The following is a 15271-nucleotide window of genomic DNA, read 5'->3' as shown; positions in this document are numbered from 1 at the left end:
ACTGCAGCATTTGAGACAAGTGAGAATTGAGTTTTGCGAGCCTGCTTTCTGTGGCTGCTGGCATTCAGTCAAAGACAGAACATTACAGGAGCTGGAGGGAAAATATTTCTATCTTAGAAGAAAAATATGTCTACGGATCATTCACTCTGCTCAGAGACATCACATATTTTGCTCACTAAAATAAAGGGTTGTTTCTGCTCTTACATTCAAACACAGAGGTAGCCCTGATGATGCAGTCAGACACCTATCACTAAATCCGAACACCAAACACATGTATTTGGATGTGGATTGGATCCTACAGCTGTGAAAAAGCAAATGAAAAAGCAAATAAAAAAGCAGAGAATCATATGCTAAAGCCAGCACCACACAGACTGGTCTGGTTTCATAGGAACATTATTTAATCAAGAGGAGGAGATACATAGTGTTCTTTGGGTGGCATGGTAACTTATGTTGAATCTGGGAAATGTTCGTAGGAGTGGATCTGATAAGATACTACAACATGAAGGTTACAAGGGGCTTGAAGAGGAAGACTGCTCCTCCTGCTTATGCAGCACACCTCAACAAGGTATTTGCAAACATGAATCAAACATTGCATGCTTGATTAGCACCTTCACTGAGTTACCAGAGGCCTCTAGAAATTGGACTGATAAGACACGTTGTTGTAATCTTCACTTTCTATGAGCAAGGGCTGTATCTCTTCAGAAGTTCCTCTTTTCTTCCGGCAGGTCAGGATGAGCCCTGTGAGCACAGCAGTAATGATGCCTCCAATCACGGCTGCTCCAACCAGCCAAGCCCAGATCTGACGGGCTTGCTCGAGGTAAGGTATTAAAACTCCTGGAAAGAATCAAGTGCTGGAAAGAAAACAGAAGAAACAGGAAAGAAAGTCCTTTTACATGGTGCAATGTGCTGGTAGTTTAAAGTTGTGTAACAGGTAAAACTGGGAGGCTGATCGAAAGAAGAAACTACATTGATAGAAATTGTCACAAATATTTTCAACAAATCTCTTCAGCTCTTATATTCTGCTTCTCAGTCTTCATATAAAGGGCAGGAACAGAGCTCACTGTCCCCAGTGCTCTTTATGGTTTTTGTCAAAACTGAAAGACTATAACCCAAGAAGTCTGATACCATATGGCCAAAGGTCCTGCTAGCTCAGCATCCTGTTGTCAGCAATAACCGAAGCAGAGCACCAGGAAGAGTTCAAGAATGGGTCAGCCTATTACAATCCTTTCACACAATACTTACCCAGACTCCAACAATTTGTAGCTCAGGGATTTCCTGAACCAGATGTAGTGTCATTGTATATAGTCATTGGGGGATATTTTTCCCCCCTTCCATCAGCTTTTCTAGCTCTTCTTTGAATTTTTAACACAATTTCTTCCAGCAAGGAAATCCCTGCCTTAAGTACATGTCAAGTGGGGAAAAAAAGGCTTCCTTTCACTAATTTTGAACTTGCCCCCTGCTTGTTTAATTTGACAGTTGTGTGGGGTGAGGCAACACAATTATTCTCTGGTCACTCTGCACAAGACATCCTCCTTCTTTGGTGAATCCAGGGCAGCTTCCCACAGGTTAGGTAACCAGCTACCTTCTTGCTTCATGGTATGAATCTGTGTGTCTCTCTCTCTGTTCTTCTCGCTAGTTATGAGTCTATGAGTTATGAAAGCTAAACCCTGCCAAACAGGGCTCTCACTTCCTGATAGTGGTTGGAATGTGATCTGTTCACTCAACAACCTGTTGGATTGAATTTGAGGAATGGATACCTGTGCCCTTGGGCCAAGGGGGATTTGTAATCTACATCTCTAAATTAATAGCTTTAATTACTATTATTAGCTGCAATTATTAGCTGTTAGGAAAAAAACAACAAACCCAAAACCTCACTTCTCTGGGCAACTTCTCTGGAACCACCTGTGGTGGTTTATTCTAGAACAGTATCATGCACCCAAACTGATTTATATGTACTCACTGTATTTAGTGTGGTATATACCCACAATAGATTTAAATGTTTTTTGTTGCCATCTTGTATTTTCACTGGTGCTCAGAAAAGTAATCCCATATAAATTCTTGGATCATGGTGCTTCTGAGCATATGCTTCTATGTGCACTGTGCTCTGGAAAGATGTTGTTGGTTTGCAGCACCTGTAAGGTTAAGCTATCTTTAGCATTTAATGTCTGAATTCTGAATCACTTTATAAGATGTAATTCAAATTTATGCTGAGTTTAGACTGAATATAGTTTGTTTGTTCCTACAACTCAACTTCTCTTTTGGGAAGGTTTGGATGCTAATTCTCTGGTTCTTGATTTCTAGTCATCCAACTTTGTATTCTGAGATGCTATTTGCAAGAGTCTGCATGTTCAGCCTTCTACTTCTGACCTCATTAGACATATAAATGCTATATAACACTAAGAATTACAACAAAAATTAAGATCTTGGTGTTTATGAGTGAGATGCACAAACCTCTGGGTATGAGGTACATTATCTCTTCAGTCCTTCATTTCTCATCTGTCAAATGAGGAAAGTACCATTCACTGAATCCTCTGTATTGTGAATGTAAGTTAATATTTCTTCAGGACTCAGCTGCTATAGGGATTGGCACTTGAAGAAAAGTGTTAGAGGAAACATCTTCAGGATAGCATTTTAAAAGCATGCAATAAATCATACATTAGGCAACACACTGCTTAACTGAGAAAATGGAAATCAAAATGAAAAAGGATTGGACTTCTCTTTCTCAAAGAATGCTGCCTATGCTGTGTTGTGAATGAGGTGGGGATCTGGGCAAAAACAGTGTGCAATTAAAGATAATGCAGATATGTAGAGGTGGATGTGGAATTACAGCTATATAGACAATTTTAATAGTGGCATTTCTTAATTTTGTGTGCTTGACTTTGTAACTCCAATTTTTTTAACTCAACTCATATTGCAAGTATGCCTAAATAAGAAACAATCTGGTTATTTAAACTGATGTGTGTATATGATGAAAGAAAATTGATATGCAACAGGAATTTGATAATGTTTTAATGTTTAAGAAAAAGAAAATGATCACAAAGTTATCTTCTTTGCAGAATTTTTCTTGGACATGAGGATTTTCTAAGTGACATCTTATACTTTTTTCCTGAACCATCTCTCTCCTCCATCAATGTTATTTGTAAGTCTAAGCTAACTTCTTCCTGGTAAAACATAACATGATTTTGAGATGATGAGATGTCACAGGAGGGATTAATCTATTTTATTATATCCTGATAATCAGTCAAACATGCCCTTCTCTTGCTCTCAGATTCAGCCTGCAGGTTTTGTAATTGACTCAAAGCCAAAAGCCACCTCCTGGCATCTCCTGCCTATTTCTTTATACTGCACAAAAAATGTGTTTGGCATTATTGTCATAAAGTTGCCATGGCAAATCCTGGGTGTCAGAGGATGGAACACCCCAGGACTCCACATAATCTGTTAATCTGTGATTCTACACAGAAGCAAACCTATGATTGGACTCTCTGACCAGTCAAAATCATGCAAACTGGGATTTCAAGTATTCTGTTACCATCATTCTTTAATCTCTATTTGTGCAAGACCCAAGAGTGCAGTAACTGTGTTTGCTGATGACAACCCGGGAAAAGTGTCAAGGGAGTGATGTGGTCATGGAGAGCCATAGCTGCTTTGTGAGAGACATTAACCAATGCCAATTCCATTATTTTTATATTAGTGTTTAGAGTCAAACTATAATCCGTGTTGGATGCTGCCATGAACAGCAATTAAAAACCTGCCTTTTTAGTCAAGAGATTCATGACAAAGCAAGAGGAAGCCAGGCCAGGATGGTGCATGATATCTACCCTACCATTAGTGACTAACATCAACAATATCTCCTTATTGCTCTTTCTGATAGGAAAATAGCAGTGATTAACCTCAGCTATGGTCTTAGCAGTCAACTCTTGACATACTCTTTCTTCTCAAAGACACTGTTAACCCTAGGTAACAGCAACAAATACTTTCTTACTTTTAAAACATCAAAATGGGTTTTTTTAATGCAATTTAAACATGCCAGGCAGTCTAGTTTGTGTGCATTCCTGGAATTCGTTGAGAGAGTAAGAAAGCACAACAGTATAATTTTAAGGTGTAGCAATGTGTGTGTCCTACTGCTAAATAGCTCCCAGAAAAAAAAGAAAAAACAAAGCAAAACCCCCCTAGTTTTAAAATCCATATTCCTGTTCCTCCCATTAAGCATCATTATATAACCACCAAAAATATCTGCTCATATTTCTTTTTTGAGGGATATATTTTTGCATCCTGTTTTCTTTGATTCACTCCTGCATTTATTAACCTTAATCTACACCTCCTTATCTCTGCCTGAAGAGAGCCTCGGGACAAAATGCTCTCCTCTCACCTATTTAATTCAGAAATTGTAAACAGCTTCCCAAGCCAGTATTTTTAAAGGATTGTCACCTTTAATTGTTTTCTATTGTCTCAGAATTTATATTTTGTTGTGCGTGTCACTATTTTATCATAGGCTCTCATACACATAACATCACCCTTTCATACTGTGGCCAACAGCCTGTGCTCCTGAGCTGAGAGACTCAGCACAAATGTGACGGTAACATATTTGCCAGCTGCCACGTTTTTTACTCTCTGGGGATGCGATTTTGCAACTAAACTGTTAACGAAACAGAAATAGAAATGAGCTGCAGTCTGATTCTGGATCTCAACTCTCCTCCTACAACACATGCATGAGCAACCTGGCCCTCTACATTGTAATCAAAACGCTTTCATCCAGTGCTTTGCCCTTTCAAAGATCCTTAGTTAAGGTTTCTGAAACTGCAACCGATGGTTAGATTCCTTGGTTTATCCTTGGGTAGCTGCCTGCTTTCCACCCAGATGCACAGGTAGTGGTCATCAAATTGTTCCCATGGAGAGAGGGGAAAAGTCAAGGATGAGCCTGCAAATTTATCTGTTTCTAGAAGAAAGAGAAAATAGGGAAGTCTTTGGCCAAGACCTGAAATACAAGTACTTGAAAAGATCTTGCCATAGAAAAATGTTTTGACGGCTTATTGCTAGGTGGTGCCGTTAGTCTTCCAAATCATTTTACTGATGCTAACAAATGTTCCTTTCCAGTAAGCCATGCCAGTTGTAGTTTTATAGCTTATGGTTCCCATGTCAAGGAAAACCAGGTGTCTGCTCATGTTTCTGCTCAGATGAGCCCCCCAGTAACTAGACTGTGAGGTGTGTCTTTGATTCTTGAGGGATGGATTTCCACATACACTGTTTGTGACCACTTCTGCTTCAGGGCTGCCGTATGCATAAAAATAAATGAAGTTGCAATTAAAATAACATACTGTCACACACTGATTTGCTTTTCAGTGGAAAGCAGGGCTCCAGGTATCAGCTTTTCCTCAAGGGCACAACAACCATATAATTTAGGCATTAAAATGCCATTTTGTCATTGGATTCTTTCCAAGTTTTATTTCTTGCTGTCAGCCTCACCATATTCTTTGTAGTCCTGCTTCATCTCTACCAAGTCGCTGGTGCTGTAACTCAGAACTGCTACTCTTGCTGCTTTCTGCCAGCTGCTTTCTTTAACAGCAGACAAGCCTGGTCCTGAGAACAGAATGGAGCCAGGTCTTGTGTGCTCATTCCTCACTTTGTCCTGCGTTCTTCCTCTGCCTTTCCTCTTCCTACTCATTTAGAACATGAAATGCTGCCTATTCTTGACCACCCAGTTCTATTTTCTCTTCTCCCTTGATTACACAGAAGTTTCCAGGGAGGGTCAGGAGTCTTTCCTGCTTCAGATCCTCTACCAAGAAGTTCCTGTTTACTCCTCTGTTCCTCTGAACATACTTACTTGAAGAAAAGTCTGGGTTTAAAGACTAGAACACTGATAAAATCCACCTGCATTTTGAGGTTCCAGCCATCTTCCATTTGTAACTGGGTCTTCCCTTCAGATAAGAAATAGCTTAAACTCTGTTCTCAGTGAGATTAACAAGGGGTTAAAGGATGCCTGAGGATTATCTGGGCTTTCTAAATGGTGTTGAATTTCAGTCTTCATGTTGAACTTTCAAAATAATTAAGGAACTAATTTCCTTACCTCTGTGCTAAAAAAACATGGGCAGGATTTAAGAAGAATTTCATTTTCTGAGGAGTGTGTTCTCCCCTCGGAAAAGGGAAGAGACCAGGAGGAAACAGATGGGAATTCCTAAATGATAAATATTTTACCATTTGCTTCCTTTTGCAGTAACTATTCCAGACTCAGTATTTCTGAAAGTCATGGTATTTGGCACTTCTTCTGAGTGGTACAGTTCTAGGAATAATGCGAGTTTAGGAAACTCATGGCTTACATTAGAAATATGTATCAATATTACTGGTCTTGATTGGGAATTAAATTACTACAACATGAGCAAAAAGGCAAAAATGCTACTAATACGACTAAACTAATAATTTTGATAATATATTTGAAGCATCTATTAGATTATTTTCTGTGTGGGGTTGGCCAAACTGTTTGTAGCATGTTCTGTCTCTGGGTTATGGTATTAAAAGAGCCTTAGACAATTATATTGGAGAGCTGCAGATTCCTTTCATTGCACATAAAAATGTGTTTTCCTGGGTGACTAAATCACATGCTATGTTTTGCATGAGAAGTGAAGAAATAAGCTAAATGCATGATTGGACTGTTTATCAAGTATGCAGAAAGCATACACCCCCATTACTATGCAAACTGTCAGAAAAGAAGGGATGCCCTGAAAACTGATACTGTTCTGATAAAGACAAGAAGGAAGCTATGAGAATTCTAGCACTGCTAAAATGTCCCTGATGCTTTTGCAATATAGTTATTGGACTTTCAGCTCTTAATTACTTTTTAACTGAAGAGATGTGTTCATAGAATGTTTTTGCCTCAAACAGGAAAACAAACATGCCCAGTAACCTACTTTCTCACTGGCCAATGTTTTTTCAAGGATAACTGCATCCCACATCCAGGGTAGGTTTTGGCAGTGTTGAACTTAGAGATGAACTAAGGTTTGGACCAAGTGTTCAAACTAAGTTGAACTTCATGTTGAACTAAGAGACATGTCTGATCATTCCAGTGATACACACTGTCATTCCAATGGTACAGTTTTAGAAAAGATTGAGCCAAAGCATCTGAGCAATCAGTTCCAGGCAACATTTTACCTTTAACAGAATTTAACCCTTCCCTTAAACAATAAGGAAACTAGTACTACTCAAGAAAAACTTTGAGGTCCACGACCATGAGCATGAGACCTGGTTTACTTAGAGTTCTGAAAGAGCCACAGCCCCAAGGGCCTCTTGTCATCCTGTGCCTGAAGATGGCCAAGATGTCCAGGACAAAACTACCTCTGAACAGCAATGCAAGTTAAACCCATAACTAAACAGTGCAAATCTTATTTTGATTTAATGAAATTAACATTATGAATTATTAAGTTGTGTTCATATAAATAACCATAGGGCAAGAGCAAAGTCAAAGGATCACTATTTTAAGTGCTGCAGAGTTTGTGTTGGCCTTTGGTGTATTTTACTCTGGGTATTTAAGGGCACTTTCCCCTCCTTGATTCAGATCATTTGGATCAGATTCTGCTCTTAATAGGCTAGGATAGATAACATTGATGTCAGTTGGCTGGAACGTTTCTGGTGGCATCACGTTGACTCTACATTAGACCAGAAAATATGAAAACCAGCAGGTACAATTTGGGACTGTATTCAGGGTAAAACAGGAATAGAAGGATTTTTTTAATATCTTCTCATTTTACAGAGATATTCAAGGTTATAGGCAACAAATATGACATTTACTCAAATAGTAACATTACCTGGTTCTTGCAGGTACTCATAGTCATACCCCAGCTCTCTTGAAGTTTTAAAAAAATTCTCCATTTCTATAAAGGGGGATAAAAGGAACCATGTAGTTTTCTCGATTGTGCCCAATGGGTGCGTTGGCTGCTGGGTAAACTTCTAGCATGGGCCTGTGTCTTCTCAGCCATCGCTCAAAAATGCTGTAGAAGAAAAAGCATGTCCATTAATGGTGGGGATTGACAAAAAAATTCTTTTTGAAGATTAAAAAAATAGTGTTAATGCTTTTTTTTGTAAACCCTGGGACAGAGTGGCACACAGTGACTTGTGTTTATGTTCATGTAGTGCTTCCCCACTCATTTGGGATTAGCTACTTCAATGCTGACTTCCTACGCAAACCTACAAAAAGCAGATGCCTGCAGCTCTGCAGAGAGGCTGAATATGCTTTTAAATTCCACAAATGCAATTCACTGTCTTGCTGTGACCTGAATGCAGTTTCTGCTCAGTAATTCACATGGTTGTGAGGGATAGACAGAAAAAGGATTGAAGACCTCAGTCCTTCCTTGTGACCCTCAGAAACTTTTATAGCTTGTAGTGAATGGCCTTGTTGACAGCTACTTGATCAGTCCTGTTCCCCTTCTTCTATTTTCTTTACAAGGTTTTTTATACCTGCATTAACATATGGCTACACCATGGCTGGGTTGACATCACAAAGGGAGTGGAAACATCTGACGAAGAAGGGATATGGGTCCAAAACTTGATGAAGCAGTTCAACTGTAAGGAAAGTCTTTCTCCAGCCATACCTTCTCCACTGACCTTGGTGTCTGCATAGTTGTTTTGCTTATTCTCATCACTCTCTTCCATCTGCTGTTGTGCAGCTTTTTTATCTTTTCTTAAATATGTTATCAAAGAGACACTGCCAACATCACTGGTGGACTCAGCTTTGACCAGAGGTAGCTCTGTCTTGCAACAGGCTCCATCTCACATGGGAGCAGCTTCTGGCACCTCCTCACAGAAGCCACCTCTTCAGCCCTCTCACTACCAAAACCTTGTCACATAAACCAAATAAAAGCTGTTACAACCACTGACCTCAGCTGCTCCTGTCCATTTTTCTCTGCCAAGGTGTCTCACATTATCTGTTTGTCAGCACAGGGCTATATGTCTGTTCTTTAACCTGAAGACAGAGAACTTACAGGCTGCAGTACAGGAGAGTTTGCATTGACATTTTCAAGTCAGCAACTGGATGTGTTCAGAAAGCAAAATCAACAACCTTCCAAAACATTCTTAATTCTCCCTTTGTGTCTGAGCTTTTTCTTCTCAACTCTTTGATTTGTTTCAGTCCTCAAATTCTTTCTCTTATCCCCTGCTATATGCAGGGTGACCACAGCTCTTCAGCTGACAACTGGATATGCCATGTAGGAATAGGGATTGTGGGCAATATGATGTAGGGAAAGTAGATGCAGGTGTCTTATGTATAAAGAAAGAGGACAGCTTGCTTGAGCAGGAGACACTGGTGAGAGGGAATTATCAGCATCAAGCTCAGGGAGGGATTACTGAATTTATTTATCAGTTATGAGGGATGGAAATGATCTAGAGAAACCTGTAGATTGTACTCTAAAATCTTGGCTTAACAGTTGCTCTTCATTTACACTGGACCCTGATTGGATGACACAGACTTTTTTTCCTATCTTCTATTAATAAGTATCTGTTCAGGGACTCAACTTATCCCAGCAACAAAGACCCTACATGCAAGTGCTTGTTTCTGCAGGATCTCTGCAGAGTACCCAGGGATTGTGAAAGCAGATTTTTATCTCTTGTCTGGGTAGAAATGTTGAGAAACACTCTGCTTACCCCACCAAATGAAAGCCCTCTCACTCTCATCAAAACAGAGGCAGGGCCGAAGCCTTCATTCTTTTTTTAGGATCAAAAGATTTAATAGATGACAACATCATTATGTTCATACACCTTGTCAACCCTTAACAAAGCAGGTATTAATCTTGATTAAAATCTTCATTTATGTCTCTCTTCTTCAGTTAATTTCATTAACCGCATCTAGAAAAACTCTTGTCAGGATAATAACATTTAGCTGAAGCTTTCAGATGGATAAATTTAAACAATGATATCAAGGCTGCACTGCAGTTATCACAAGAAAGTTTGAACAGAAACTCTGCAATCAGATTACATCTTTGGAGAACTGTATAAAGAAGTTCAGAAATCATTAAAGAAGGCACATAATATAAAGGAACTCAGGGCATTAGTTTAGCTCGAAGAAGGGTAGAGGGATATGTTGGAATTTGATCTTTTCCTTGCCTGGTATTACGTTATCAGCACCTTGTTTTCCCAGCAGTTGCAGATGGGAGATAGCTCTTCTTTTCCCCACAGAACAGGGCTGTTAGAAATACAGAGATGCTTTGGTTACGGGAACATGATGATGTTTTAAAAAGAAGGCAGGGATAGGATTTGAATCAAGTTTTCACAGTTTTGGTAATGATCTATACCCTAACTAACTTTGGAATGCGCAATCTGCGTACTTCTTAGGGCCTGATATTTAGGAAACACTCTGAAAATCTGGAGGTCTGATGAGCACAAGGTACTACAAGTCATCATTCACCTGAATAACTTCACATGTTATGCCCAGAAGCATAGCATCTGGATGACTTAAATGTTACCATTTCATAAGGCAGTTTCAAGAAGAATCCTTAGGCCAGTAATCTTTGAAGCAGCATGCAAATGCAAAGCATTTTCCATGGAAATGAAACATATGTACTTCTGGATTCCTTCATTCCAGCATTAGATATCAAGCTTTTCTTAGCAGTAGCAGGAACATTGAATTGTTTGCCCTTGCAGCTGATCTTTAGATTTAGATGCAATTGTGTGCCTCTAATTACTGGTATGATAAGTTGTGCTGATGCATAAGCTATGTTACACAGCCCATTGAGTTTTTTATGAATACTTCTCTCCTTTAGCCTAAAAATCCTACAGCCTTTATTGAAATCTCTTCCATCTAACATATCTGTATGCCACTATAGAAATCTCAGAAACATCCTTTAAGGTTTTAAGTCACACTTTCCACTGCTCCCTCTAGAATAGCTTGTTCCATGCATCTATCTTGGCTTTCTTTTTCTTTTTATTTCTTTTCTCTTTTTCTTTTTTTTTTCTGTTTCCCTTTTCCTTTTTCTTTTTTTTGTTTTTTCCCTTTTATTTTTTTTTTCTTTTTCCTTTTTCTTTTCTTTTCCTTTTTCCTTTTCATTTTTTTTTTGTCAATTTGAAAGATTAGGATCATATTGTGCTTGCTAATAATAGCAATTGGGTGAAGTTGCATTTATTATTTCCACTTGTTCACAGCTTGTTCAGTAAGATGGCTCACTACACAATTTTTTTTTTGCAAGATAGTGCACCATGCTCCTGTATTTTCATGAAAATCTTCATGTTTTTCTTCTTTTGCCTGAGAAAACTGACAGATTTGGTATATCAGTAGTATCTTTTACATCCTTATTTGTTTGTATTTTTTCTTTTAAAAAGGAGGCACTGCCATTCCCTGCCTTACTCATACTTTTAAAGAAAAAATATGAAAGAAGGGAATTTTAATCGTGCCTTTCAAAAAAGGCTTCCCAGATGAACGGAAAAATAAACCTTCCAATTGCATCCAGATGGGGGAAAAAAAACATGGAGAGGGTACAACTTAATCTAGTCTTCTGATATGAAGTACAAACAGTTCTTGCTGGGCACCATGCATATTTTCCTACCAGAGTTATATTTTATGACTCCCCAGCTGAGGCTGCTAACTCCTTCATACATTTTTAAGGAAAACTGAAACCCTGAAGTAACCTCTGGCTTTTGCGATCAGCCAGGTACTGACATTGTCACAGGGCTTCTATCCCTGGGGACTTGTCTTAACTGGAAGGACCTGGGCAAAAAATGAAGCATATCTGGAGAAAACAATCCCAGTATCTTTTGTTTCAGAGTACTGTGACCACTGAATTATATATTGTAGGATACCTTTTTCCCCCTCAAATAAGGTGTTTTGTCCATCCCTGGCTACATTTAAGGCAGTTGGCATCAAATGTGCTCTCCTTCATGCAGTGCTGTCCTTTTCCATAGGAAAAAAAGAACGCATATGAATAGTTACAATGGATCATATGACAATTCTTTCATCTGCCTTGGTCTACAAAGACAGTTGCTTTATTCAACAGCAGGCATGTGGTTTCTTTGACAAAGAGAAATTAGTGCTTCCATGATCAGATGCTGATCCACTTACAGTTGACAGATGTTTTTCTTCCTTCTCTTAAAAGCAGCCATATTGTAAGTTATTTCCTTTTAACACCTTGAAAATATATACTGTTTTCTATGCTTTGCTCAGTAGCTGCAAACTTGGAAGACCTTAGGGCTGCAGAGCTTAATCTACATGCAGAGAGAAAAAAATGCTGCTGCAATTAGCTGGTCCCTTTGTGGAGTGACAAAGTTCCCAGTAGAAAAAGCCAGGTTTGGCAGCAGGACAGCAAGCTGGTTATCTTGGCAAGACACTGCTAGTATTTTCCTTTCATATGAACCTCTGCATCCTTTCCTGCCCTCAGAGCCTAACAAAAAACAAGACTACGAATTGAATGACATCTGATGGGCTATTTTATTCTGTGTTTCCTCCCTTTCTTGACATAATGACATTAAACAGTTGGACTTGATATTAAAGGTCTTTTCAACCTATTTGATGCTATGATTCTATGATTCTAAAGGTAAAAAAAGGAATTGGATGAGTCCTCTATGATACTCAATCTTCATATTTCTCTGTGAAAAATAGTACTGAGCGGAAGTTCAGTGAGAGAGAAACCTGTCTGACTCCTAGCACAGTCTGGTTGGTTACTTTCTTCCTCAGCATGAAGACAAAAAGGGCAAGCAGATAATTAGTTATTTGTAGGAGTGATATTTTCCAGAGACAGAGACTTTCTGAGGATTGCAATCCCAGCTACACTGGCATCATTTGGGAGATGTTGGCAGTGCTGAAAAGAGCAGATGGGATGTGAGAGTGGTGGGGAAGACAAGGCGGGATAAAGGAAAGAAGTGAGTGAATCAAAAGTAAATGGGAAATTTTATTCACAGAAGGGAAATGATGAGAACACAACCTGGGATCTAGCAGGAATAAACCATAAATCCGTGAGGGTGACAACTCTTACCTAGGAGGGTCACGAGCAATCAGGACTTAAGAAATCGAAATTTAAAAATATGGAAAATAAAGCAATGAAATGGAGATTACTCTCCTGATAACCCTAATGCCCTTTGTATTTCTTCAGCAGTAAGCAAAAGTGACTTGGTAGCTTTTATTTAAAGGCCTTTTACAGATTAAAAATTATTCTATCTAGATTAGAACAAAGACTCCACCTGGGAATCAGTGTGCCCAAAGTGCATGTCCCAAAAGAGGCTAAGGAACTGAAAGGGATAATGTGAATTTTGAAAGGTGCCCTGTCTCACATTCAAAGCTCAAAGAGGTTCAGTCTCTCTACATTGCACTTCCAGAGTATAAATTGTTTTGGAGTGGGTGCATTATTAAATTAGATATTGAAGGTTTTAGAATTACCAGATTATGATGATCGACATTCCATGCAAAGATTATTTTTGTGGTAAGAAATATAATTTTAATATTGTACAGTGGATTGGATTTAGACAAGTTTAGGATAAAATAAGGCTCAGTGTTTGTATTTAAACACTGGAAAAACTGATCTAGGGACATGTTAAATTCACTGTTGCTAGAATCCTGTGATTCAGACAGAAGCTGCATGCTTGATGCAGAAGTTGGTAAGGGAAGTTATCTGGTCAGAAGGATTCCGAAAAAGTCATAAATAGGAAGAATATTCGCCCTGAATATTTGAGGATTTTTAGAAAGTGTTAAAGGCCCCATTTTACTTTATAGAAAATAGGCACAGAGCAAAATATGTCTTGCCTAAGTTCATACTAGACATGTTGTGGTGGAGTGGAACCTCAGCTATGGAGCTAATTTGTGTCTATCAGACTATGATACCCCTTGGAGCCAGGTTATACCACTGCAAAACTTGGAGTCTCAATTTTATTTAAGGGTTTTTTTTTGTGATATATGTATATATATACCTCTCTAATTGTTAATGAGTTTAATAATTGTGTGTACTAGTGCTAATAGGTCTAAAAAGTTGGTTTGTGGTGAAAAGTAATAAAGACTCCCACTTGGTGTGTTGATGATTTGGTAGTTTAAATTTTCATTTGAGAGACATAGTCTTGCTTTCACAAAGGGTTTTAGGTGTGGTAAGGTGCTTTTATAGAGAATATTAAAACCATCTATAACATACATGAATATATCGCTTCCATTTAATTGCACATAAATATGAGCTGAATACTTCCTTGTTCTGCTCCATACATATCAGATTATAGAAAGTGAAATGAAATGAGACTTAGTGGAAAATTAATTTGAAAGAGATCCCCTTGGTTTAAAGAATGTGGGAAAAATAAGATTGATTTGAGGATGATATGAAAAAGGCCACTGATATATATTTCTGAATTAATATCATTCTATGAATAATATATGTGCAGCAGGATTATAGCTGATGAAAGGATGAGTCAAGAAATAAATGGGTTTATGTTGCCAGTGGGAAATACCAAGTAGAGTATGAGCACTGCTGTATATAGGCTGGATAACTTCATACTGTTTCAGACAGGGTTGTGTACTCTGAAAAGATGCTGCTTATGGGAAGGAAATATTAAAACATATAAAAAGTAGAATAAAACATAAAAATAAGTAAAAATAATAGACTTTTTCTTTGTCATTTTGAAAAGCATCTCTCCTAAGAGCCACTTCCCAACAGAGTGCATCCACAGTCATAAGCATAGTTCCACTTGACCTATTCCAGTGTAGGAGGAGAAACCAGACCTTAAATATCTGTTATTAAAGATGTCCTTGTATTGAGCCATCACTGAAACACCGACACATAGTGTAAACCTAACTGGCCCTTCAGAAAGTTTTTCTAGTAGTTTAATCCAGTGTGATTTACCTTGCAATTAAGGACAGCTTGAAAGAAGGAAAGGGTTAAGAAGACAGTTCATACTTCTATATGAGTTCCTTTCCACATAACCAGGAACATGTGTGATATTGCAGGTTTCCTCAGCTGGAGGATTATAGTCCCCTTATGGTGAGGGTTTATGGTCACTCTGGGTTCATACCACTATAGAGGATACGATCCTGATTTCCTCTGGCCTCTCACCTTCTTGTCTTCACTAAACATTTGCATAACCGTGCCAGAGCCAGAATTAAGGAAACTAATTTGGTTTAAAACGAAACATCTCATTTGTTTTCACTTGTTCTGGGATAGCTGAGGTGTGATTAAGTAACAGACCTGATTGTTTTGTTTTTGTATGATGGCCATGGCAGCACAACAGTGGAACAGAGGAGAGCACCTCCCGGTAACACTGAGTACTGAGCCCAAGTGTTTCTTCTTCACCAATGCGCCAGGTTAAGCTGATTTAAAGCACCAGTGAA

The 15271-nt window shown here is 38.6% G+C and overlaps 1 protein-coding gene across 1 annotated transcript in view; it reads right to left on the bottom strand.

Moving 5' to 3' along the window:
• Positions 1–385: 385 nt before the first annotated feature.
• Positions 386–15271, bottom strand: part of TYR (tyrosinase) — a 49608-nt gene continuing 34722 nt past the window's right edge. The window contains 4 exon segments of the mRNA XM_005149696.3: positions 386–828; positions 831–851; positions 7797–7851; positions 7853–7979. Coding sequence (XP_005149753.2) covers positions 632–828; positions 831–851; positions 7797–7851; positions 7853–7979 — 400 coding nt within the window. The 3' untranslated portion in view covers positions 386–631.

The sequence above is a fragment of the Melopsittacus undulatus genome, chromosome 2, assembly GCF_012275295.1.
Source record: "Melopsittacus undulatus isolate bMelUnd1 chromosome 2, bMelUnd1.mat.Z, whole genome shotgun sequence".
NCBI lineage: Eukaryota > Metazoa > Chordata > Aves > Psittaciformes > Psittaculidae > Melopsittacus > Melopsittacus undulatus.
The sequence above is the reverse complement of the archived record's forward strand: the minus strand, read 5'-3'. Positions and strand labels throughout refer to the sequence as shown.